Source organism: Chlamydotis macqueenii, chromosome 1 (assembly GCF_036417535.1).
Source record: "Chlamydotis macqueenii isolate bChlMac1 chromosome 1, bChlMac1.mat, whole genome shotgun sequence".
NCBI lineage: Eukaryota > Metazoa > Chordata > Aves > Otidiformes > Otididae > Chlamydotis > Chlamydotis macqueenii.
In genome coordinates, this window is record NC_141556.1 from 10,708,773 (window position 1) to 10,731,851 (window position 23,079).

General features: G+C 36.9%; 1 protein-coding gene and 1 long non-coding RNA gene across 3 annotated transcripts in view; one reads left to right on the forward strand and one right to left on the reverse strand.

The window, feature by feature from the left end:
- LOC147601971 (uncharacterized) overlaps nucleotides 1–8,879 on the reverse strand; it is a 44,669-nt gene extending 35,790 nt beyond the window's left edge. Inside the window, exon 1 of the long non-coding RNA XR_015258271.1 lies at nucleotides 8,719–8,879. This is a non-coding gene — a long non-coding RNA (uncharacterized LOC147601971). The remainder of the gene's footprint in view (nucleotides 1–8,718) is intronic.
- The window catches only part of PCLO (piccolo presynaptic cytomatrix protein), a 371,716-nt gene that overhangs the window by 346,644 nt on the left and 1,993 nt on the right, over nucleotides 1–23,079 (forward strand). For both annotated transcript variants that reach the window (XM_086745649.1, XM_086745658.1), the window contains exons 24-25: nucleotides 19,538–19,672; nucleotides 20,283–20,428. In XM_086745649.1, the coding sequence (XP_086601775.1) occupies nucleotides 19,538–19,672; nucleotides 20,283–20,428 (281 nt within the window). The remainder of the gene's footprint in view (nucleotides 1–19,537; nucleotides 19,673–20,282; nucleotides 20,429–23,079) is intronic.

The following is a 23,079-nucleotide window of genomic DNA, read 5'->3' on the forward strand; positions in this document are numbered from 1 at the left end:
TTCAGTTCTCCAAATTCTATGTTACTAACCAGTCTGATTTTTATTTTTTTTTTCCCCTTCCACAAGGCAATAGGAATTCTTCCAGAATTAGTGATCAATTTAGCAATAAAATAATTTTCGCATTTGGTTCTACTTGATGAAAGCCCTACACTAATCGTCTCTTTTCTCCACCTTTCAAATCTCACTAGGAAGAGTGAAAAAAAAACCCCAAAAAAACAACAACCAAACCAAAACCCCCCAAAATCCAACACTCTACAGATGGTATAGACAGAACAATTCTTCTATAGATTCAGTGATTTACAGAAAGCTCATTAGAAAGAAGAGAACTAGGAACAATCATGATTCACACTGTACTTGGAGCTACTGATTGCCTCTTAATTGGTTTTCTCTCTCAGAGGAGTCCGTGCCTGCATTTGCTGAAATAATTTCACCCTCAAAACACACTAGCAGATAGCAGTCTCCCTTGCTGACCTGACAGAAGCTTGGTAAGAAGCCCTAAATTGCCTGAAGAGACCATACATGTATTTCTCTGAATTCTGTACCTCTGTGGATATGGCAGCTTTATCCCTGTTTCTTTCACTTCAGTTCACCACAGAAAGAATAGAGTCATAATCTTGGGGGAAAAAAAAGCAACAGGAAACACAAGTAAATCAAACTAAAACACAACACTTGTAATTACTAACTTTCTCATTTTTTTTTACACATGATCCCTAATATTTATCACAACTGGGTAATGGGATATATACCAAGATAGTAGTATCTGCCTCAGATTTAAACCATGGTCTCATATAATTTTAGAATGAGGCCTTAGGACATGTTTGGAAATATCCTCAACAGTTCAGACAAGTTGATTGTCTTATACTTCAGTGATTTCTTCTAACTTCAAAACTCCTCAGTATTTAGACACATAGTTAAACATTTGTTAATGGAAGGAAGACAATGATTCCAGCAGGGTTGCCTTCACCCCCTGGGAAGGTGGAAGATAAAGAAATCTGGGATCCATTAGAGGTAGAAAGATGAAAGGGGGAAAAAGAAGGGACAAAGCTGATGTGGGAACTAGTCAGAGGGTATAAATAATCCTCATAATCCACATCATGGGCTTGTTTGGAAGAACAGACTTTAAAAGCTTGGGGAGCGAGCAACTCACAAGGAAATCAGGTATATGTTTCTTAAAACAAGAGTGAGAAAAAGCCTAACTTTCATTGTTTAGATTTTCCTTGGGAATGGTAGCAAGGATTTGATCCTTAAACTCTGAGCAGCTCCTAGTGGGCTGTTAAGCGTGGGCTCACAGATGATACCACAATCACACCTTTTGAACATAGCTGTCAAAAATCATCAAGGCTGTTACACTTCCTCTTTGATTTCAGCGTAACAGTTAGGCCAAAGAGACAGAAGAAAACCCACTCCTGAGAACTGCCAAGCTGTCTTTATATTATCTCTTCATATTCAGCTTAGTCCAGTTCACTTCATGAACATGCATTCCCAGTACTGGAAGACTTTGGGAATCACAACCAACCTTCCATTTATATAAAGGGCAAATTGAACCATATATGGCCAGTCACAAAGATGTATGCATGTAACCTCTCCAGCTCCCTGTACAAAAAACTAAGCAATGAAGAACTGGGCTTACATTCCTGCTACAGCACTACTGTTTTCTATTTCCTGCAGCGAATCTCTCAAATGAATAACTGGCCTTGCTTTCATGCAGGAGTGCTAACTTGTTGATAGCACCACAGCTATCTTCCTGAGGCAGCTTTTCTTTATTGTTGACAGTAGAATGAGTAGTCTATGAAAAGATATTTTTGTGCCACTGTTTGTTTTCAAACAGTTGGGGAATAATGCAGGGACAACAAAGCAGGTTCAGTATTCCTTAGACTTCTTTAAAATGAGTAAAACTAAAAACTTACAATTGATGCCCAAAGCAATTTTAAAAATACTGAAAGTGCTGTCATTGGAGACAATGTCCTTTTCCCACAAAGCAATCGATTTTTATATGCCCTTATCTCAAAATGTGTGGCATCCACTCAATTCTCCTCAACAGAACTTGTTTAAAGTCCTCTTCAAATCAGATTTTCTCTGAGAAAGTCGCTGGTACGGTGACACCAACAACTTTTCTTTAAACAATATTAATTTGGAAAATGGCTTTGTGATAATTGTTGCTGCATACCAGGCTGCAAAAGTTACTGCATAGGGAGCAGGTCACTATTCCCTTCCACTGGGTACTTTTGAGGTCCCGTCAAGAACAATGTGTCTGGTTTGTGGCCTCTGAAGGTATTGAGGAGACTCTAACAGAGTGCCAGTAAGATGGCTAAGGGCCAGTTCAAGTGTTACTGAGGAAAGGCTGAGGGTTTCTTTAAGCCTCAAGAAAAAAAGTTACTTTACCGGTAGCTAACTAACTTTTGGGATGGTATAGAGAAGATGGAGTCAGCCTCTTCTCAGAGCTCTGCAGCTAAAAGGAAATAGACAATGTTCACAAGCTGAAATAAGGGAAATTCCAACTGAATAAGGAAAACTAAAACAAACAAAAAAATCACCATGAGTATAGTTAAACGCTGGGTAGGGTTACCCAGAGAAGCTGTGGAGCCTCTCTTGGAGATTTTCAAAATTCAACAAACAAGCTCTGTCCAGCCAGACCTAATTTGGAAGTTAACCCTACTGCGAATGTGGGGTTGAACTGGAAACCTTCAGCAGTCCTTTCCTCTCTGAATTATCTTATCAGTCTACAATTGCCTCATAAAGCACACTTTGTCATAAACTAGCATTGCTGCTGAAAAATGCCATTCTTTGTTTCTCTCAACCTCATTTCATCTTTCATGGTGGCATAAAGTGTGTGCTAAATCAAGTTGAGTGACTAACTCCAAATCAATACATTGCGAGGGTGGGTGAGGTGGCAGTTAGTAGGATCATTTCTGCCAACTAGTTCATTAGGCAGCTGTACAAACATCTATGGCTAAAGGAAATGGCGTCAGGGAAATTGTGTGGGAAGAAAAAGCAGGAGTGTGAAGAGAGGTCTTTCAGTTCCAGTGCCTATTTATGTCATTTTAAGATGAGTAAGAATCAGTGATTACTTACAGGTAAAGATGTTCTTTGCAGCTAGACCAGTGCCAAGTATGGTATTATTTTATTTAAGGGGACATCTCACCAGGAAGAATTTAAAACAGCTATCTGCTGCAACTGTTTTAATAAACACTCTATAGTATTTTTCATAACCACCAAGTTGGGCAAATTCCTCCAGGTAATTATGTTTTCTTGCTTGAAGTTTCCTGCTGCAGCTGCATACAGATAACATATTCTTTTCTTTCCCTACTCTACATATGCCAGCAAGACCTAGCAGATCTCATCGCAGGCTTGGTAAATAAGGGGTTCTTTTTTAAAAAAAAAAATTGTCTTTGCTAAATAACAGAAAGTAAACACACCAGATTTCCTTTGCCTTTTCTGTCTGAGCAGTAGGATGATGATTTTACAGGTAAAACACCGAGGAAGACTCAGCAGCAGCTAATAGTTCTCAATGGCACCAGTTTTGTCTTTGACGGTAGAGGAGCCAATTCTGCCATTCCCAGTGTCTATTTTCAAAGCATAACAAACAGCTTTCAAAATCAGACAGTGCACTGCTCAGCAGAGTAGCAGCCTGTCTCATATGTCTTGAAGCATTCTCAACAAAAAAGTGCTCCTTTGCTGCAGCTCATATGCCACACGGAGAAAGGAAGGAAATTCAGCATGAAGCTTGAAAGTTTCTTATGTTGTCTTTTTGTGCTTCTCTGAGGTCAGAAAAATAATGAAGATTACCAATATGTGTTTAGTTGCAATTACTGTCTGAAGCTGCAGTTGCTTGACTTTTCTGATTAGAAGACCTGCTAATAATTACTTACACTTTTGTGCAAATAATGAATGTAAACATACAATACAGACCACTGAAGAACATAGGTGCACAAAGAATATTGTATCCTCTCCCACGTGACTCAGAATTAAAAATGAAAACAAGATTACATTATGATTTTTGCTGCTGAGTTGGGTAATGGTAGACAGCTTTTTATGCTCTTTAAGCCTCTGTTCCTTGTAAACTGAAAATAATGGTACTATCCTTTAAAAATTTTGTCTTTTACTACCTATCACTGGTATTACTGTTACTAAGGGAAGTAAACCAAAATTTTACAAGAAACAGTTTATGTAAGCAGTTGAGAGTATGTATCGCAAAGGGCCTGAAAGAAAAACTTTGATTACTTTGATGGAAAAAATGATAATTAACTGACAGCATGAGGGGCACCTCAGGCTCAATTCTTTTAATGTAGAGGATCTGTTGCAGTGTTCCACCACCCTCAGCATAAAATTTTTCCTTATATCTAGTCTTCCTAGTTTAAAACCATAAGCCCTTGTCCTATTGCAACAGGCCCTGCTAAAAAGTTTGTCCCCATCTTTCTTACGAGCCCTCTTTCAGTACTGAAAGGCCACAATAAGGCCTCCCCAGAGCCTTCTCTTCTCCAGGCTGAAGAGCCCCAACTCTCTCAGCCTCTCCTCATAGAAGAGGTGCTCCAGCTCTCTTATCATCTTTGTGGCCCTCCTCTGTACACCCTCCAACAAGTCCACATCCTTCTTATACTGGGGGCTCCAGAGCTGGACGCAGTACTGCACTCACCAAAGCAGAGTAGAGGGACAGAATTACCTCCCTCGACCTGCTGGTCGCACTTCTTTTGATGCAGCCCAGGATGCAGTTGGCTTTCTGGGCTGCAAGCGTGCATTCCCAGCTCATGTTGATCTTCTTGTCCACCAGTACCCCCAAGTCCTTCTCCTCAGGGCTGCTCTCAACCCATTTTCCACTCAGCCTGTATTTGTGCTTGAGATTGCACCGACCCATGTGCAGGACCTTGCACTTGGCCTGATCGAACTTCATGAGTTTTGCACGGGCCCACCTCTCCAGCCTGTCAAGGTTCGTCTGGATTTGCATATTTAAACAATATTTCTACTTTCATTTTTATTTTTTCATTTTTATGCTTTTGTTCTCAGTGATTAATTAGTTTTGTTGGGAACTCAGTGAACAGCTGTTCAAGTCACTAAATAATGTCAAATACTAATGAGACTAGTCTTCAGATCCTATGAATTTTTCTCTGTCTTCATTCGTTTAAAATTCAGCATACACACTCATCAGTGGAACTTATTTCTAAGATTTTCTACAGCTATTGACATTTTTTTCTGACCTAGAATTAAGAGATTTGTATTCTGTAAGAAATCGTATCTACACAGACTGTTTTCTTCTCATGGATACAGAAACAATTTGTTGTGCATCAGGTTGCTCACAACTAACGTTTAAGTTGCAACCTGATGCTAGTTCTTCAATGTGGTAATGAAATAGGGGTCTTGTGATACTTCACTGTTCTTCAAAAGGTTTTGTCTAGTGATGGTGAGCATGTCAATTGGCATGGTAACTAACCATGGCCTGGAGCAACTCATTCTTAGTTAACACTCCCTTAAAGAGGGACAGCGCAGTTTCATATTTTTGAGACAGTTCCAAGGAGATATTCAGTAGACATATAATCTCTTTAGGGTTTTTAAAAAGACAGCGCTATAGAGTTTTTAAATAGTCTTTACATCATTCAAGACTCTTTTTGTGATGACTGTTCGGGACAAGGTATCTTTCTTCAGTTCATGTAACTCTGAACTGTATATCAGATTTTTATTCAGCCTTCTCCCTTACATTATAGGATGCATCCTGAGTAAGTTCCAAATCCAGGAGAGCATATGTTCTGTTCTCCTAAAATTTGACTTCATTTTTAGTTGGAAAAAACCTTTTAACTTTCTGTTCTAAGTTTATTGAAACTGTAAAGAAAGCCTGTGTAATTCCTGCAGTTAGTGGAATCATATTAATGGATGATGATAACAAATACAATGTTTGCTATAATTTATTACAAATTTATAATGACTATACAACAGTAATAATATTTTTCCACGTCCCAGGTATTTTATATTTAAAAAATGCGCTAGTTACAACTAGGATAGAGTTAATTTTCACCTGAGCTGAGAGAGGAGCTGGAGCTGGTGGCTGGGGCCATAGCTGGGATAGTTTTCTAATTAGCCAACAGCTGGGATATTTTATCCAAATTATCCAAAGGGCTATTCCGTACTATGTGACATCATGTACATAAAGTGAGGATGGTGCTGAAGGGCAGATTTTTTACTTGTGAGGGAGCTGGGTATGGAGGATCCACTGTGAGCTATGGTACCGTAAATTACATGCTTAAGTATATTTTGTTGTTTTTGTCTTCCATCTCCATTTTCTTTTCCTCTGTTGTTCTCTTAAACAGTTTTTATCTCAACCCATGAGTTTTGTCTTCTTTTCATTTCTGATTCCCCTCCCCTTCCCGGGGTGGGGGGAGGGCAGTGAAGGAGGAGTGAGTGAGCGAGCGACTGTGTGGTATTTTAGCTACTGAGTGGGGCCGAGCCACAACAAAAAAAACACCGGACAAGTTTTAAATTACATTATGCAAAGAATCTACGTTACACTTTCAGTTTATGAGGACTTGTGAAACCCCACTTTCAATTCCCATATGCACAGCTTTAATTTTTATATATAAATTACGAGCAAGATTTCAACAGCCATCTTCAAAAGAGCAGTACTCAGAGATTCTTGATAAAATTATGAGTGTTGGCCTCAGTGCATAAAGTCTTTGAGGAATTAATTCTCAAAGCAGTTTCACTGTACTGTGGCAAGAGAAAGAAAAAAAAAAAAGGCTTATTTCTGTTTAAAGACAGTTGCCAGAAAGCAAATCTACAGGAGCTGTCAGAGCATTAGCTCACTATGAAGATACTCCTTTGTATTCATTATTAAAAAGGTTCAGTTAATTACACCAGTCCTACTGCATATGTACTTCCCAGGAGCAGGAAAAGGTTTTTTATGAGTTACAAAATGGTTGGGTTTTTTTTTTTTTATATCTACAAACAGGTGATATTTGCTTCTGTGACTTCAGAAAATTTAGGGGGAGTTTCTAAGCCAGCCAGCCAGCCATAGTTAAATATAAATATATGTGTGCTTTCTGATTCACCTTTTGTAGGGCACATAGTTTTGAGAAAACTTTCATCAGAAAAATTTCCCAGTTGCAGGTGAAATTGCTGTCAAATCTAGGTGAAGGCCAACTGATCACAGCCTCAAGACTCCTTACTTGGGACAGACTCTCAGCTTACATGGGACAGACTATTTCTGATCTGTGTGGCACCAAGGAGAGATCTCAGAATCTGAGATGTGAGATTTCCAGGAATCAGTCTCTGGCTTTTTTTTTTTTCTCACTCCTAAAGGTCCTGATTAAATGTTTTAGGTCATCATATTGGAAATTTTTAGTCTGGCACCACAAAACTTTTTCGCCCTTGCATCTCTGGTACCAACCTATCACTTTCTCCCATTACTGAACATTACTGAACATTACTTGAAGGACAAGAGTCCTTCTCCTTTTCTAAAATACATAACTGACAGCTCCTTTATTTATAAGAGGACTTCCACCATCTTCCCCATTCACCAGGAAAGTTCAGAAACTCAGAAACATTTTTGGCGTTTTCATCCTGATAGAAGATTGAGACTTCTTCTCTGGAGTCATTTAGTACACTTGGAATATGGACTTACCATTTTGAGCTTCACTATTGGTTTTTAAGTGACATATAATTCCATTTGCTTAACAGGTTTCTTCCCAGTTCATGAACACTCTAAATAGGAGCACATTTTCCCTTTCTTGTCTTCTTTTCATTATTTCAGTCTTCATCACAAAGCTCTATGAGTGCATTTATCTAAGTGTGGTACTGTGCCTATCCTTTTTCTTGTGTTCTAGGTTTTGATAAGATTTTATTTATTCAAATTTATCTCTGTAGACCTCAACCACATACATCAGTTCAACAGTGCAATGAAATACCAACTTTAGGATATGTATATGATAGCAGATGGAGGGAAGCAGCATAGCATGAAATGAAGAAAAATGGCACTACTGAGTGTTGAATTGAGAGAAAATATAAAGTATGTATTTAAATGAAAAGCAGGTACTTTAGACTATAAAGATTTCTGATGGAAGGTTACAAAAAAAAAAAAAAAGAAAAAAAGCATTTAAAATAAGATTCCGGACAGGAGCTGAAAAGTAAATTGATATTTCTCCAAGCTGGTAACAACTTTAGGTACCATCTCCACATTATTGTAAGCAGTGCTTTCAGGCACCAGTCCTCCAGGGACTGTAGAACTCTGAATTCTATGTAGTACTGTGGAATACTCAGTATAACATTTCTGTCCACCCCTCCTGAGCAAAATTTGGATTAACAGATTTTTCCAGTTTTGACTGAGCTGATTCCATGTTTATCCTGATTAATGGAAAGGATCATCCCACACTGCTCTGTTGAACAGATTATGTAGGTAGTTGAATCCCAATAGTAATTACAAGTATTCATTTTTGTGCTAAAATTTCTACGTTCTCTATAGCCAGTCACAAAACACTCTGGTGGTCCTGGAAGACAGATTTTACTTTCTTTCATATATTAGACACAATGTAGTTTGTTAGAATTATCATAGCTCTTACTATCACACCGAATAGGCAATTTCTTATACTCGTATACTTAGTAGTCTTATTAGCAACAATTATTTCAGTAATCATTCTTATTTAATGATAGAGAAATAGCATCTCAACAGTGGGCTGCTACCACTGTACCAGGTAATGTAAGTATGCAAAAGAAAATCTATTAATATAATAGCATTACCTGTCTTCCACATGAACAGTCAGTGCAGAATCATCTGCTCTGGTACCCAGGCTGTGCAGCGTACAAGACTGTGCTCACCAGTGTGTAGTTCCAGGGAGGTATGAGCAAGACTTTAAGCATATTTCGCTGAAGAGCTTCAGAGCTGCAGTATAAATCTGAGGGGGAATCTGGAAATCATGATGTGAGGAATGAATAGGCAGGTTCTTACCAAAAATTTTCATCTTCAGTTACCATGATAGTGTGCCTACTAGGTTTATAGCACAAAAGAGTGCTAACATATTGCATTAGCTTGATGTGTATGGATATATTTGTGTATACAAATGCCATCTTCCACCTCCTTCTCAAATAAAGCTTTACAGAGTTACATATGCCACCATGTGTTAAGTAATTTTTTATGGGCTATAAATGACTTGGGCAAGCTGTGAAATGAAACAGCTTGTTCCACTGCACTAACAGTGCAAGCTTATTGTCTCTGCAGTAAATGTGCATGAGCCACTCTCTAAACTAACTGGAATGAAAACACATCATATGTGGTTCTTACACCAATTCCTATTCACTGTGTATACTTCTCTGTGATAGGACGGCTTTATGACAAAGGGAAAGTACCAAAATATTTGCACTGCTATGTCAGAAAATATCAGTATTTATTTCAATTTGGTTACCACTTTTAAAATCTTTACCGTGTCTAGTAAAACTAAGCCTGTATTAGACGGGTAGGTAACATCTACTCATGTCAGCACTTTATCCTTGAGTTTTTTTCCCACGTATCTTTCGAATGATCTAAATTCTTTAAAGACTTACATCTAATTTTATCCATCTACCTTTGAGGCTTCTTTTTTTTTCTTTCATCAGACCATACATCCAAAACACCAGAAGGAATGAAGAATCAGCACCTAAGTAGCTATCTGCCAAAGCAAATGGGGAAGTTCCTAGGTGTTCCTGTAATACAATATGTTCTTAGGTTTACATTTAAATGCAATATGACTGGTTTTGCTTATGTCTGATCTACAAATTTGACAGAAATTATATAAATAAACTTTGTTTTCATGTCACTCTGCTCCCTGAACAGTCAGCATGTTTCCTAACAGAACAATTACTTTTCAGAAATTCAATCTTCAAGTACTTTGGTTTCATTTATTTCATTGCTTTCATTTTTAGCTGTTGTTCTTAGGAAATACGTTGTTCTTACAATATTTTAAAAGCACTCTGTGTATTTGAATTTAGGTGGGGGGATGTTTGTTTACATCTCAAGTACAAAATATTATATTCTTCTCTTTGTATTCACAAAAGTAAATAATATACAAAACTGACCTGGCAATCTAGTTTTTCCCCTTCTGATACTGTGCTACCTAATATTTCTGAATTATATTTATAATTATTTGATCATTATTATATCTTTGGGCAAATTTTCTATTCTTTCTTGCTACCATCCATGGGAGTCACTACATTCATCTTAAAGTGCTCATATTATTTCCATTATACTTTTTTCATATTGTAATATTAGCTAAATGAACTTTAATCCATTTCCTGGAGTTTCTAGCCAGAATGTCTAATTTCATGACAGCAAGTGGAGAAAAAGAATAAATAAATCTGTTATGATATTCACATCTTCATATTCAGAGTGAGAAGGTGTGAACTTTTTTCATTATTTTGGCATGGAAAATGAAGGTTGGCTCAGAAGGAATTTTGTCATTTCAGACTATATTGTCAAACTCTCAAAAACTTGCATTTCAAAACTCAAAAAAGATTAAAAATATATTTGCCATGGGAGAGGGAAAGTGGCTTAAAATCTGTCACCATTTAAATGAGAACCTAAGCAAAATCTAACAAAATCGTCCCTGGTTTTGTATAGGTAAAACCCATTTTGTATTCTCATAGTGACACAGAAAAAGAGCTTGCAGACTCACTACTTTAACAGAATATTTATGCTACATTACATAAAGATTATTGTAGTATTGTGCAAAATACTTTACTGAACTCTGGTTATGTCAAATACAGCATTTTAATGACAATTCGAGAATTTCTTCTCCCTTTAGGAACAGATTTTTCTCCTTCGTAAAGCTGCAATAGAATAGGTTTTAAATAATCAAGGTTCAGGTTGCTCTGTGTGTATGATATTAAATACTTTTCTTCTTTTCCCTGTATGAACTTTTGTCCATCCAAAAGCCAGGGCAAACCGTGCCTTTCATCATCAGCATTTCAGATGTGCTGTGGCAAGCCGTCTTTTATGCAGCTGAATCTGCAGCGTCTGATATTTGTCCTTATGTAACATACTAAAATTGTGAAAAGAAGACTGTGAATGTATATTTAGGCTCAGGCAATGATTTATGGCGAGGATGAAAGGGAGCAAAGGTGGCTGAAGGGAGTTTTGCCTTCTAAGACATGAGGCTGCATAGTTCTCCCTTTCAAATCCAAGCTGCACCTATCTTTGAAGTTCAATTAAAATAGCAAAAATAATTTCATCCATCATTTTAGCTTTCTCTCATTGACGTTAAAGAAATTATAGAGCTGTAGATTTGCATTCTGATACTTCTGGCCTACTTTCACTGTTTAAAAATCAGACTTCTAAATCAAAGCCATCTCAATTGTCACTGAAAAAAAAAAAGGCAGGCACTTCCAGAAGGCATATATCCATCCTAAGATGTAAGTTTAAGGTGGTGCTATCCCTATTGACTACAGAGTCTAGAGAGTTTGAGTTAGACTCATAAACTTTCTTATTATTAACTCTGCCTTTAGTTTATTATTCCAAACCAAAGCTAAATTTTGGGGAATTCTGGTATTTGAATGAAATCTGGAGAGGACATTGATAGAATAATCAGCTTAGAACATAAGGTTTCCCTTCCACAGAAGTACAAATATGTATAAATAAATATAAATAAGAGATATCTAGTAGGATATACTAGTTCTGTAACTCCATTGACTCCCCTCAGCCCATTTTTATTCTCCCTCTGCCTAACACTTGTCAAATGCAGCTATTCTATGTTTGGCTCCATTATTAAAAACAATCTCTATAGTCATCTCTGATCACCTAAATTGATTGAATATGATATTTATGGTTCTCATAATTTTCCCTCCATTTATTCCAAATGCCTCTATGGTACAGGGACCAGTCTCAGTAAAATATTGAAAAAATCTTTCTGGAGAAATCTCTCATCCCCTATACTGTCCTCTAGGTCACAGACTTGGGCAGCTTCTGACACTAGTGAAACTTTCTCCTCTAATTCATCTCTTCTAGTCTTACTGCCTCATTGACCTCTTCCTACTGTTTCATTACCCTTTTCTTACAACGTTTTAGAATGCCACCTGACAGAAATAAAGCCAATTAAAATCAGATTGGTACAACTCTATGATTTTTATTTTTCATATTTGAGCATGTGTGAAGGGTCAATATTATTTTCCCATAAATCTCTTCAGGCCAAGAGTTTTTAGGTATGGCATCAGTTCATAGCATTTTTTTTCTTTTTTTTTTTTCTTTTAAAAGAAATTACTCAAATTTCTGAAAGAGGTACACACACAGAGTAACTGATAAATGGAATATAATTTTTTTTTCTGGGAAATATTCCACACCTCAAAATCTCAACAGGCAAAAGGCTTTCTCTGTTTTCAAAATGTATTTTGCACAACAGTTTTGTTTCACCTAAAAATAAAAGCTGAAAACTAGTTTCCTTGAAATATTATTTGTTTAATCCTACTAGGAATTCTGGGCATACAGGCTAAATTTCTATAGTAGTATATTTAAAATTTTGTGGGCAGTGAGCCTGCTAGCTCTAAGAATCATAACATTAAACTGTCAGCTTGTTCATATGCCTGAGCCTTAAAGCCAGCTACTCTCACTGCCCACAAAATTACAAATTGGGTTTGCTGTGAGCAAAGTGCCTTAATTCGACTCCTTTTCCTCATTACATTATTGCATGCACATCACATCAGAGGAGGCAGGAAGCTATTAATGAAAGACCATTGCTCACCTCATAACATACAGCCTGCTCACAATAGTTCACATCTTGAGGGTACGGAGAGGGAAGGGAAAAGAGAGCACTTCCCTCGGTGCATGCCTGCTCTCAGCACAGAGCATCCCTGTATCCCAGAGGGAACCCATTTGTCAGCAGTTAAACTGATAATGTTTACCATTTCAGAGAAGTATGACTGGTGCACACAGTATCCTTACCTACATCAGGTAAGAGAGGGAATAAATTGTAATAATGCCTGAGCTCTTCATGTATAGCAACACCTTGCCTTCACCTAGGCAGATTAGAGAAGACTGAACATGTATCAGGGCCCCTCAGCAGCTACAACTCCTCTTCAGAGACAGGAAAATAAAAAAAGAGGCAGCCTTACTCTGAGCTTTAGTTTGTTCCCTGACCTGTTGACAGCACCATACAGGGAAGACTGGGTATCTGGTTGCAAGAGCAGCACCAAATTTCAGAACCTGTATGTATTCAATCTCATCTGTGGAGCTGGGGAGCACATTTATTGAGACAATCCTATGCCAGTAAACTCAGTAACATCTATTTAAAGCACTGTGAGACAGGAGAACATAGTAGTTAAGACTGTATTAGATGTCTTATTGTCATACAGTACGGAAGACAAAGATAAAACCAGCCTACAGAGAAAATTGTGGCAGTTTTCAGGGAGAAAAAGATATGTGGGTGAAAGGTGAAAGACAAAAAGAAAGTAGTGAAAAAACCTGAGAAGGACAGAAAAGGTTGGAGCCTGTAAACATTAGGAGGCATTGTTTATATAGCTCCTTCATCATTATTGTACAGCTTTGCCAATAGCTCATGTCCCAGCAAGAGAATGAAAGGCATTGTGAATACAAACAGCTGGTACTGTAAGTAACTGGTGTGATGTTAAAAATTTAAAAAAGAGAGAGAAGAGTTTGCTTAAAAATATATATTGGAAGGTTTTGCCTTGTATTTTGAATCCTTGGTATAGTTAATTCTAAAATGGTACTGAATACCCTTTTACTTTACCTTCAGGTGGAGTTGTTTAACTTCAGTACAGAAATGTAAATAATAAATGGCTAGTATTTGCAGTAATACTGAATTATTTATTGCAATAAGATGATGTTGTTTTCCTGAAGCACAGCTGTGTGCTGGAGGATGGACTTCTGGTTCTCAAAACAGTGTTAAAGAAATCCAGCAGAAACATACTTCTTCGTACGTCAGCACTGTGTTAGACAGAAAATTATGCCTGATGAGCTTCATGGATTGTGGTAAAAGGAAACATATGAGTGGCATAGGTTCTCATCAGCCTTTCTAAGTGTTTTTTCTCATGGTATTAGGGACCACGCACCCAAGTTCTGTTTATGCTTACATGATCAAAGTCTCTCTCTTTACAGTATGCCCAATCCCAGTTACTAGAACCAAACAACTCTTAGAGAAGTAGATGTTATACTCTCCACCTCTGAGATTAGGCACAAAGATGAAGGGATGGGGATCTGGGGACAGAACCCATGTTTTTGGATTCCCTTAATTCATGCCCCATATTTTAAAGCTGTAATTTTTCTTTTTTAAAATTAAGTTCTCAAGAACCTACTTTGGATTGCTAGGATTTTCTGCCATGGTACTACATATTCTAATCTTCTAAATATTGCAAACATATCCTAATGTAGCTGAATCAAAAATTTTGTTAATTTAAGCAATACAGCTACATAAAGAACATTTGAGTTGCTCGGTTCTGGAAGACATGATGTCTCATTACACAGTGTTAGACATAACTATACCTGCACCAAGTCCAGGTCACTAGATACCCATGGGACAAATGGTGGCAAAATACATCAAAGAAATGCCTGTATTCTATCAATGAGTGCTGTTCAGAGCTCTCAGGGGTTCATTACTTTAATCTCCCAGGGTATCAAAACATATAAAGACCTAAGGAAATTAAATTAGTTCTAACAAAAGTCTTTATTTCTGGCCATATGCTTATGATGACACTGTGCTAATCATTACTCATCTCTCCATCTTAGACTGAAAGATTATGGAAATTCTGCGGAAATTCTATTACTTACTCTTTCAGAACTATAACTGTAACAGATTCAGAAGGAGCAATACTTCATTGTTATACTCAGAAATGCTTTTAAGACAAGGTGGGAGATAGATTTCACTCACTTCAGTTTGCTCGTGGGGAACACTCACACAAAATACAAGTACTGAACACCAGAAGCCACTAATGCAAAAGTCTGTGGAGACTTCTTATTCCAAAACTTTCCTCAAGAGAACATTTACAGAATTGCATCGCGTACTCTCATAACTGATATTTGCACTGTCACATAATTTATCTTCTTTGTTGACTCCCTGATCTGTATTCTTTGAATTCCATACTGAATGATTTTTGTTTTCTCCTGGGAATTCTTTTAGCACAAACTGATTTGCTCTTTCTGAGACAAAACCTAGGTTCTGGAACAGTCCGCTCATCTCCCGGCAGCGTGGAGGACATGTTTGTTTCTGTGTGCTCTGCACTGTCAGCACTAACACAGCTGGCCCTGTACCACTAGAAATACCAACGTTCTCATCATGCTGTCTATATACCATCATCATCATCATGCTACAATAAGACAATTCTAATTTTATCTGGCTCTTTGCACTGAAATATCACAAAAAAAAAACCAAACCACCCACTTTTGTGTTCTTGCCACACAGCAACAAGATGAGAATCAGAAGACATAGGGTTAACGGCAAAGTAGTGTAGATGTGTCTGGTTTTCTCTAAAGAGGGCTTGTCTGCAGGAGTAGAGCAAGCTGTTGTTCCGTGCCAATATTTGGAAACCTGAGACTGCTCTCTGGGATGAGTAATTTCAGAAAAGTGGAAGTAACATGAGTATTCATAATCAGAAAGTCTAGAAATAAACCCTGAAAAGAATATATATTCTTTTTAAAATGTAGCCATCTCTCTGAAGGTAGACAAAAGGAAAAACAGGAGGAGAAATCCTGCTAAAACAAACCATGGCTCTATGTGCTTTCCTTTTCTACATAGAAATTTACATTTAGACAATTAAACCAAATGAAATTCCTGCTATTGTCCAGTGAGATGTACCTGCTTATTTAAAAGCATTGCTGAATTAACCTTGATAACACAGACCAATGGGAGACAACTATTTATGACTGTCTTGGGTAATCACAGCAGGCATCTGATGAAAAAGGAATGGGAGCACAATCCATAGTTATCAATCCCTGGAAGTTGACAAAACAGTGCAGATGACACATCCGGTGATTTATAGCAGCAGTCATTTAAGACTAAGAACAAAATTAATTAACCTTTCACAGCGCAGAGTGTGACAGTTCTACAAGAGCAACAGCTTATGCTGCCATCGCCATAGCAAATTTAAAGCCCTTCACTTCTCAAACACCTGGTAGCAATTTAATTTTAACCATCACCTTTTAATTGTTAATGGATTTTTAATAAATCTAGTCTCCTAAAAAGAGAAGTATTGTCATGTAAAAAACACTAATGTATTTAATCATAGCTATATATTTTTAAGAATCAATTAGCTACTGTTAATGTGTCCCTAAAGTGAACATGATGCTACTGTGCATGCCTGTGGTCCTCTTGCAGTACATCAGTAAGTTTGCATTTGATGTATGTGTAACAGGTAAAATATCACACCCATTCATCTTAAATAGTTCTTATCCCTTTCAAAATTTACTCTATCCTATGTTTGTAAAAAACAATTTTATCTTTCTCCAGTCCTTGTTTCCTAGGCTAAATCACAAATAAATTGTTTTAGTGCTTTACTATATGGTTCTTTGCCACTGTGACAATCTTAGTTTGCATGCGTTTAATCCAGAATACAACTTTCTTTAGGCAAACAGATATGTTCAAGCTACAGACTATTTCCCAGTGTCTTAAAAAGCCATATTAATACTTTTCTAGAAAGATAAGCAATATCTCTTTCACTGTATTTACTTTTTTCAGAGTTGTGTTGTAGCATGTGTTTATCATCATGCAATGACTACCAAAATACCCACAATCAGTTCCATTTACATATGATTTATGATTGATGTTTTCTAAACTTATTGAAGAATGCAATAAGTTGTCACTGGCACTGTGTTTTGCGCTTTTCCTACCAATGCAATCCTCAGGGTCGTCCAATCCCATGACACCCTGAGCGACTTATTTTGTCGTGTCAGTCAAAGAACATTCATGTCCAGCTCACTTCACTGTGAACTCTCTCAACAGCTCATAGTCTGTTCATTATTAACACTTCCCCTCATCAGTGTATCTCTTTCTCCAAATGTATTTTCATGTAAAGAATAAGCTTCACAAACTAAGGTACATTTGAGCTGTTCGTACACACCTATCAAAGAAAATATGTAGTGAACATATATGAGAAAGTCAGAAAAAAGTCAGAATAGGAATCTCTTCTGAGTCTTCAAAATTCTGCTAGGTTTTGAAGTTGTGATTTATTTTAGTGCAATGTTTCATAAGGCTGGTGTTAAGGCTTTTTCATTGCATGCTGTGGGAGAAATAAAAATTAGTATAGAAGCACAAGAAAGCTATCATGCTTCATGTGCTCACAGCTCGAGATCATTTTTTTCCCCATGAGGCTGAAATTGTGAAGCACAATTTATTTTTTTTGTTATAAACTGTATCTGGGGATACAGAATAGTCCACAGAAAATATTCAGATGCTGAGAAATGGTGTGAAATTTTCAAACACATTCTAGTTTACTGGAAGCACTTCTCCCTTTTTCTAGCTCACAACATCACTGGTAGCATCCAACATACCTGATCTCGTTTTATGTTGAATGCATGTCTAAGTGAAAAAAAAAAGGTACCAAGACAGTCAAGAAAGAGGAGATTCTAACAACTATTGCAAGTAAACCTTAAAGGTCAGAGAGGGAATAAAGTGAAGTAAATCAGATGAGCATATTTTGCAGAAAAGGCTGTGATTAACTGAAGATTACTTGAAATTAAAGTAAGGTTTGTGCTACAATTGTCCATGCTGGGCTTTTGTCGTGGTCAGACATTGGATTCAGTGCATAACCAATATTGATCAAAAAGCCAGATTTATGCAATATCTTTCAAGTATGTCATGTCTTCATAAGTTATTTTGGTAGTTTATTCACAGAGCAGAGGAGGCATTATAATTTTTTCTTGCATCTGTTTCCAGCCATTCAAAATCCACAGTTTAGCCAAGCTAAACCCACTGGGCACTCAATACTTTCCAGAAAATTTAAAGCTTGTTGGCACATGATGGAACAGATTAATGAATAACAACAGGGACATTGTTGGCCTTTCCTTCTTTGATCACAACTACCGATGATCTTTTCTGCTGCCGTCACAAGATGAGGGCTTCATTATCTTTGCACAAACATATAGCAGAAAGAAATATGCTATTATTGCATGTTCAAACCTATGGGAAGAGTTTTCTGATGATTACATACAGTGAAAGAAACACTTGCCTCCTAAGAGGTCCTCTCCCACCTTGCAAACTATGGGTGAAAGTTTGACCCTGCTGAATTTGCAAATTTGTTATTGACTTTAACTAAATCAGATTCCAGCTTCAGTTTGTGAGGAAGGTTAAGGAGCCAGGTTGTAGCTGTGATTATTTGTTATTATGTTTTTATTCATGATCCCAAAAAATATTTTAAGTAGGAAAAACAGTAAAATGTATGATTGCTTATGAATATCTGTGCCACAACAGTTGGCATTTTTAGTGAGGATTATTCAAATTTGGTTATACATTTGTCATACAAGTAAGTAATCACTAAATGCCACTTGCTAACTTTCTGCTCTTCAAAAGAGGAGATTCTCCAGATGTATCATAATTGTTTACTTTCTGCAGAATTGCTTAGCTCCTTTTACAACATCTTGACACCAGCTTCTAGAATTTCCTGGTAATGTGTTAAAGCTTCAGCCTGCTGGCATCAGAAACTAGGTAATAAAGACTCCCAGGAGCTTAATGATTTATTTTTCTTTTTTTTTTTTTAGTAATGTCTAAAGAGAAGACAAAGGTGAAATAATATTTTACAGTAGCAGGACAATAGATATAGAAACACAATCTCCATTTTGACATGATGCTATTATAGACAGCATTGAGATGAGGTCATTGGCTCTGCTTACACCACCACATTCATTTAGAAGATGTAGCCCTGTTCTACTATCCTAACTTCAGTAAAAGCAAAGGAAAGATGAAACAGCTTTGCCTACATTTCATTCTGTGCCTTCTCTCCATCTCTGGACAGATTTAGAGAGAAATTCAGACAATGTAGAAATAATGGGCCTGTATTTCTGCCCACATAAGAAAGGAAATCACCTTTACTTTTAAAGGTCACAGTGAGCACTTCCCCTTAAATTCTGTGAATGACATTGCTGCATACGTATAAGAAGGTGAAATAAAATGCTAAATTCACTAGTCTTAATTCATTGCCTTACTTTTTAACACTCTATTTAATTTTATCTTTTTTTCCTTTGTCTTTCTTTTTTTTTTTTTTTTAATCCGATAACTTCAGAATCTTGTAGTAAAGGTTTCTGAAAAGGTGAATTGTAGTGACCATTACATGATTTGTAATGACTCCTAGTGAAATTTATATTCTTGGGAACAAAGCTCCTCTGAAACAAATATATTTTGAAGCATATAATCTAGTTACACAAGTGTACTGCATGTATCTACCATTTGTTCGTTCAAGCAATACATTATCCTTATACCCCTGACTAAATCTATAAGCTGTCTGGGGAAAAAAAAAAAAAAGGACAAAAAGAATCCCAAACTTAAAAAAAAAAAAAAAACAACAAACCAGAAAGCTCTACTTCTTTCCAAGTTAGGAACATATATTTAGTTTCCTTTTACATTAATGAGGGTTGCTTTTTCTACTTTTCCAGGTAAAACACAGGTTATGGGTGAAATCAAGATTGCATTAAAGAAGGAAATGAAGACAGATGGAGAACAGCTGATAGTAGAAATCCTTCAGTGCAGAAATATCACATACAAATTTAAATCTCCAGATCATCTACCAGGTATCACACAGAAAACAGCTTCATGATAGTTTGAAAATATTAAGTAGGATATATCTGAAGTCATTTAACATCACCACTAAAATGGGAAAGAAAATTGCTTCTTAATCAGAATGACATATTCTATAGGACTCTTTTTGAAATGCTTTTTTTCTCCTATGAGCAATTTTAATGAAAGAAAAATATTTTGTAGAAACAAATTAACTCTCAGAAATTAATCCTCTTTTTAATTTACTTTTGACTGTTAAAAATGAATCCTTTTATTACTTTACTAAAAATTATAACTCCCTACATTATTAAAGAACAATGATATCTAGTAAAAATTGTATTTGGGTGTAAAAGCTTTTGAAAAATTAAAACCTCATGTTAGTAATAATATTTTCATACATACATAGAGAGATATTTATTCCTTTAATGACAGCATTGTAAACACAAAGTAATTCCCTTGGATTTAGTGGAGTGGTTCTCTTTCCACACCACGTGAATGAGAACAGAATATGGCTCTGTAAAGTACTGTGCTCTGCTTCTTCACAACACTTCCCCTCTGTTAAAATCATTAGCAATGACTGTTTAAAAGCTTCTGTATTTAACTCATTGAACTGTTCTTCCCCAGACCTGTATGTGAAGCTGTATGTTGTCAATATCTCTACCCAAAAGAGAGTAATTAAGAAGAAAACCAGAGTATGCAGGCATGACCGAGAGCCTTCATTCAATGAAACGTTTAGATTTAGCTTGAGTCCTGCTGGGCATTCTCTTCAGGTAATTCACATTTTATTAAAACCTAATTTTGGATGATGTCCATGCTGTGCTATGGGCATTTGAGATCAATCTTTTACCCCAGTTGTTTACTGGAAAGAGGAAATTACAAAGGAAATAACACAACTACATAATAGTGGAAATACTGGGCCAGAGGAGATTTTAAAAGATGGTTTAATCCATCACCCCACACTGAGGAAGGTATTTACAGACCAAGCTTGAATATTTTAGGCTTGATCTGTTCTTAAAATCCCCACATTTATTTGATGTTTCCTGTTACCTAAATGCCTAACCATTTAATCATTCTATCCAGTTGTTCAACTTCTTTAAAAGTTGTGGAACCTAGAATTAGACACAAAAGTAATAATCTTGGGTGTTGCAGGATCACTGATTATGCCAAGTCAAATATTCCCTGTGTACATTTGTAAAGGAGATGATGGTATTTTCAGACTGTGACACATCAAATGATGTATGGATCTGATTCAGGAATTCTGTCTCTCCTGTGTTTCAGCTGCATAGAGAGATTTGATCATTTGGTCAGATATGCTTTTTTAGACAGGTAGGATTCACTTTACCTACCTTCATTTACTTTCACGTGAGTAAATAAATAATATACGCCAGATATTCACTCTTCCTCTAGTCAGTGGAAAGGGATGGAAAATTCCAGGAGTATCTGCATGCTAACCTTAAAAGTAAATGAGAGGAATTGTTGGGCATACCAACATCCACTTAATGTACCTTTAAATCTGGAAGACTGACATAAACATATCATTTTGATGACTAAAGTTAGACTGCATTATCTAAGTGCTGATGTTAGGTTTATTGGTTGTACCATTAAAATTAAAGCCAAAATGGATGTTGCTTACAAAACAAGGTCAACAAAACCAGATATTGTTTTCCCTATGTTAAGGCATCCTAACATCCTTGTTAATTTAGTAGACTCAGTAAAAGACTGTTTAATATATTATATTACCTGGAAAAATCCAGAGTCATCAGTAAAGTCTTGTTGAAGTTTAAGAGCTAAAATTCCTGTAAAAACTTGACTTCCGGTGATTGTTTGAAGAGGAAATCATAAGAGGTGAGTAGACCAGTAAAGAACTCCCCACAGAGTCCTAAGGGAAAATAAGCCATCAAGTTGTTAAGGAAGGAGGTAGTGAGGGAGGTAGCCATAGGAACGGTCAGCCTGAGACTTTGCAATTTTTCCTCAGAAACTCTGTGATACATACTGGTGCTGCACACCAACCCTAAGAGAATAAAGGCTGTAAAAGTAGTAAGGAGCAAGTTTAAAACAAACAAAGGGTGTTTTTTCTTCACACAACTTGGAGTGTAACCTATAAAATCTATTGCCATAAGATACTGTGGATGCTAAATGTTTTCATAGAAAAAGTAACTGGAGAAAACAATTGGACAAATTCATGGGCAAAATACCTCATAGTCTGTTAAATACAAACATACCACTTGTGGGTCAGGAAGTCAATGGCCCACAGATCATGGTAGGTATTTTGGGAAAGTATTGCTACATGATTGTCCTGTTCTTATCTTCTGCCTTATGCACTGCCCTACACATTTTTTGGAAGCAGAATATTTACGTGCAAAGATCTTTGATCTGACTCAGGATATCTGGTTTTATATGCTCTTCATACCTATCAATCAATCAATTCCTATTGCAAATGAAGCTGACTGATTTGAATGCTGAATTTGAGAGTGGTGGACATTTAGGGACAAAGAGATGGACATTATCAAAAGAGATTTGAAAGAGAAGGGAAGGAAACAAAATCAGAATGTGTGGAACAACTATGGACTTGGGAGAATGGGGAGGGAATAAGATCAGACAGAGGGAGTAAGATGTCAAACATGGTAATCAGAAAATGCTTGGCAAGGAGACATGAGAACCAACTGCAGGCAGAAATCAGGACAAGGTTCTGCACTCTAAAAATTAAGAGCAAGAACTGTGAATATTAGCCATACAAATAGGATCATGGCATATTGAGAAAAAAAGGAAAAAAAAAAAAAGAAAAAATATGAAGGAGAGAGAGGGGAGAGGAAAGGAAAGCAAAAAGGTAAGGTAGAATAATCTGGTCAAGAGTATTGGGAATAAGGAAAAAAAACCTAAGGATTAGAAAATGAGACTAGCTGATTCAGGATAACAAGGCTGGAGTTTAGAGCCTGGAGCAGGGAAGAAACAAGGCTGAGAGACAGACAAGCTAGAGAAGATAAGTACTAGGGATCCAGCTGGGAGGAGTGGAGAGAAGGATCAAGGACAGAAGTGGTGGAAAATTTCTGTTAGAAATTTTTTCTGTCCCAAAATTGTTGACATGTCAAAATGGAAACATTCTGCAGAAAATATTTTGACACGTTTCATATAGGCACTTGCCTCAGCCCCTGGCAGCTTGCTTGCTCGCTTCCCTGATTTTCCTGTTCCTTGGCAACCCACCTGGGACCCTTCTGGAAAGCACTAAGCTCCTGGCTCATTCGCCTTGTTCCCTAGCTCCTCCTGGCTGACTGGCTCGCTGCAATTAGACATGATGACCTGTGTGAGGGTAATCAGAAAAACCCAGAAGAATGTTTTTTGCAGATGTTCTGTTTTGACTTACCAGCTTCTGGGCTGTCCATTTTTTCAGGAAACACTGAACTAAGTGACTGAGAAACCATTG